The 4,083-nt window shown below is 54.1% G+C and overlaps 1 protein-coding gene across 1 annotated transcript; it reads left to right on the top strand.

Moving 5' to 3' along the window:
* The first annotated feature begins 960 nt into the window (after positions 1–960).
* LOC148824295 (uncharacterized) lies at positions 961–2,529 on the top strand. The gene is made up of 2 exons (XM_088926839.1): positions 961–1,168; positions 2,375–2,529. The coding sequence occupies exons 1-2, from the start codon at positions 961–963 to the stop codon at positions 2,527–2,529; spliced, it is 363 nt and encodes a 120-aa protein (XP_088782965.1).
* Positions 2,530–4,083: the final 1,554 nt, after the last annotated feature.

The following is a 4,083-nucleotide window of genomic DNA, read 5'->3' as shown; positions in this document are numbered from 1 at the left end:
AGAGGGGACCTGATTCAAGTTCTCAGAATCCTCAAAGGAGCTGACAGTCAACCCAGTGGACTTCTTCAGGATCACCAGTGAAATACAGAGTGTGGGGACACAGCTGGAAACCAAGTACGTTTAAGACGGGGAATAGGCAGCTGTTTGTTACACAAAGGGCTGCTGGAGTCTGGAAACGCCGTGCTGTTGAAGCCGATATCCTGGCGTCATACCAGAAACAGCTGCCTGAGATGGTAGTCACAAGCAACCAAACCAGCACATTGAGCAGAATGGCCTCCTCTCCTTTGGAGCTGGTTCTAGGTTCTAGGTCAACTGCAGCAGCCTGCAGTTGGCTTTCGGTGGCTTTCAGAATACTGAAGCTAGCAGAAAGTGGGTCCTGGGCTGTGGGCGTGTCCTTGGGGTCAGGCTCTGGGTGTGCCCCAGGCCTGTGGGTCCCAGGTATTTTCCCAGAGCTGGGCAGGGGGTGTGTCCCCTGGACTGGCTGTCTGGCAGGCATTTCCTCAGGGTTGGGTAGTGGGCGTGCCCCTGGGGCCAGGCTGTGTGCCAGGCGTGTCCCCAGGGCCAGGCTGTGGGCGTGTCCTCAGGGTTGGGTAGTGGGCGTGCCCCTGGGGACACGCCTGGCACACAGGGTGTGTCCCCTGGACTGGCTGTCTGGCAGGCATTTCCTCAGGGTTGGGTAGTGGGCGTGTCCTAGGGGCCATGCTGGGTGCCAGGTGTTTCCCCAGGGCCAGGCTGTGGGCGTGTCCCCAGGACTGGCTGTCTGGCAGGCATTTCCTCAGGGTTGGGCAGTGGGCGTGTCCTTGGGGCTGGGCTGTGGGCGTGTCCTTGGGGCTGGGCTGTGGGCGTGGTAAATGGAGTTGGCTGTGGGCGTGTTGTTAAGAAGCCGTGTCTGGTTGTTGCAGGGCGTGTGGGCGGAGTGGAGAGCAGTGCTCAGGCTGTGTGCTGTGCAAGGCTCGAGATATGGTCAACCCCAGGCAGCGCAGCAGGGAGGCCAGTGATGAGGATGACCTGGACAGCAGGGAGCCCAGCAAGGAGAGGGCTTGGAGACACAGTGATGAAGACCAGCTGGAAAGCGAGGAGGAGGAGGGTGCTCAGACAGTGCAGTATCGTTCTTCTCCGGCCCCAGAGGAAGACTGGGACAGGGAAATCAGCGAATCCTTCCCCTATGGTAAGGACTCCGCCGCCATGTGCCTGTGGAAATTTCACCTGCGTGGTGAAGATCATTCATTTGTCTTTCAAGTCTGCAGTGAGCAGCTGTGTGTTTCATCTGAAGCCGCCTCCCTCTGCGATCGCCAGCTGTTAATCACTGCTTTAGCCTTGCTCCTGTCCGAAGGAGAGGGGCGCCTGCTCACCAGGCTCCCCTGCCCGGCCATGGTTGGGCACTCTTGCACGCGGGGCCACCTGGGCACGCTCTTGCAGCTACTTATCTGTCAGGTCCCTCACCCACCTTCTGCCCAGGTTTAAACCCCTGCTGTTGAGCCGACATGTGCCATCTCTCCTCCATGGTCTTTTCAGGGTCAGTTTAATTTCACTGCCTGCTTTTCTGTTCCAGTTCTTTCTAAAATCAGTTTTAAATTCCTGTTACGCCTCAAGGTCATTTTACTGCATAGGTCTCTACTGCAGCACATCGTTGATCAATGCAGCAGTCAGCAGCCTTCTGTCCAGATGAGAGCCTCCTCACTGGCGAGGAACTGCTGCGTTCAGAGTCCTCTTAGCGAAAAAACTGGCTTTAAACTCAAGCAGTGGAGGGACTTAGAGATGCTTTTATTTCTCTTAAGGTACCATTTCAATTTCCAGGTTCTTTAAAAGCGATTAGCATTAATGAGAATAAAAAACGGGGATTTGAACTTGAAATCGTGTTATTTACACTGAGCTAGAGTACAGGGCTCGGCTCAGGCGGCCTGTCTGTCTCCACAACTACGGAAGCGTAGGTTTCTGTGTTGCAGTGTCAGCGGAAGTCTGAATGTTGAGCTCCCCCTGAGTTCAGACCAGCAGTTTGGATCATTTTGTCCTCTGTGGGTTTGACTCTTAAGGCTGGCGTTTCTAAAGCATAATGTTGCTGGCTGTTTGTGTTCAAGACTTTTCTTGTCAGACACGCCCACAATGAAATTGCTTGGGCGCCGCACACCTGGGGGATTCTGCAACTCAGGAATCGGTAGAGGGCTGACACGGTGGTTGGAAGACATGTGAAACTGGCGTTTACAAATCAGCCCTGATTTCCGGTGACGTCTGCGCGGCAGGTTGGAGGGGCCGCTGGGCGGATGTGTGAGGTTGCTTGTGGGTCAAGCCCCAGTGGAGCCAGCAGGCGATCTGCGGGGTGTGTGCCAGCCCGGCGTGGGCGTCGCTGTGCGCTGACTGCCCTGCTGGTCGGCAGGCCCCGAGGACGTGTCCCAGGAGGAGCTGGAGCAGTGCGCCCGGCAGCCCGGAGAGCCCCTGTACAGCCCCGCCTCCCACCACGCCCCCCCGGTCCCATGGGTCCGCGTCTCCGCTCCGGTCGTCAGAGGCCAGTTTTCCGATGTGGAAAAATAAGGTCGTGTTTGTGCTCCTTCATTCCTTCCTTCTTCAGACGCTTATCTGTTTTATTTTTTTTAAAGGACCACATTGAGCCTTATCAAGCAGGTAGACATGTGAGTCTGCTTGTTCTTCGTGTGTCCCTTTCGGATTGCAGACCTGCTTGGAACAGATTTTTTTTTTTGCCTGGGGGGTTTGTTTTGTTGGGGGGGGCGGGGGCAGGTGAAAGTTGAGGTTTTCAGTTTCTGAATCGGTGCCGGTGAGGAGGAGGAGGCTTTGATGAAGGTGAAGAACATCGGGGCGCTGCTGTGCTGTGCAGACCTGTCCCAGCCCTTCCATCTGCGCCCCTAAACCTCTCCCCTCATCTGCCCCGCAAACCGGGCTTCTCAGAAAGCACGGGGGGCTTTTTATTTTGTTTTCTGTGGAAAGTTCTTAATGTCTTGATGTTTAACAACCAGGCAAGGAGAAGGGTTACTTGTGAACAGAATATATTCTGACTGCTGTGTTACTAATTTGAGAAAAAGGGTAAAATAGTTACGTTGGGTTCTGCAGAAGTTCAGTGCTGCCTTCTTGACTGCAGTGTTCCATTTTCTTTTGCCTTCTTTTTCTTTTGCCTGATATGTAGTTTGGTTCTTAGACACATCTTTGCTTAAATATTCTAAGGCTTTGCCAGACCGAGGCCTGTGATGAAACGTGCTGGTTTCCTTGCCTGTTACTCTACCATTTGATCAATAAAGCCGATCTGTTCTCTGGACTGTAGTGGAACAGCTGAGCTCTTCTGTTGGAGTGTTGCACGGTAGTTAGGACTCTGGGTTCATAACGGGAAGGCTGTGGGTTCGAATCCCACGTGGGGTACTGCTGCTGTCCCCGATCAACAGACCTCTTCTTTGTCATTTTATGTTCTCTATGACAAATATCAAACTTGAACATAGAACATAAGAGAAGTTGCACACTCTAGCTCTTTGGTTTACCAGTAGCTAATTGATCCCAGATTCTCATCCAGCTGTTCCTTGCAGAAGGTGTCATTTAAAATGGCACAGCTGGGCATCTCAGTCCAGGTCCCCAAACCCCCGTGTGTGTCTCCTGTTCCCAGTTTTAAAAGCACATGCCCGCCCTCTGCTTTGTGTGTCTCTGTGGGTTCTGAAGGAGGTTCAACGTGTCGGCGCCCTTGAGGACTCTGCACCAGTACCGCGGAAAGGTTTTAAGTTGAAGTTCTGTTTAAATAGGTGCAAGCGTGTTTTTGGGCAGCACAGCTGTGCACTGATTAGCACTGCTGCCCTGCAGCGCGGGGCCCTGGGTTCAGTTTCTGGGGTGCTGTCTGTCTGGAGGTGGTGTCTCCCCGTTTTCACATGGGTTTCCTCCAGCAGTGCAAAGACATGCTGGTAGAGGAATCGGCTTCTGGGAGAATTGGCCCTAGTGTGAGTGTGTGCACGTGTGTGTGTCCGTCTGTCCTGCGACGGACTGGCGTCCTGTCCAGGGGGTACCCTGCCTTGTGCCCAGTGCCTGCTGGGATAGGCTCCAGCTCCCCCGCAGAGCTGAACTGGGTGGCATGGTGAGAAGATGGATGGCTGT

Source organism: Atractosteus spatula, chromosome 11, assembly GCF_055471065.1.
Source record: "Atractosteus spatula isolate fAtrSpa1 chromosome 11, fAtrSpa1.hap1, whole genome shotgun sequence".
Classification (NCBI taxonomy): domain Eukaryota; kingdom Metazoa; phylum Chordata; class Actinopteri; order Semionotiformes; family Lepisosteidae; genus Atractosteus; species Atractosteus spatula.
Note: the sequence above shows the minus strand (reverse complement) of the source record. Positions and strands in the feature narration are given on the sequence as shown.

Excerpts from the sequence above, each read along its gene's own strand:
- LOC148824295 (XM_088926839.1), top strand. The coding sequence starts at position 961 with ATGGTCAACCCCAGGCAGCGCAGCAGGGAGGCCAGTGATGAGGATGAC. Across the intron at positions 1,169-2,374 it reads CAGCGAATCCTTCCCCTATG|GCCCCGAGGACGTGTCCCAG; the intron begins GTAAGGACTCCG and ends GCTGGTCGGCAG.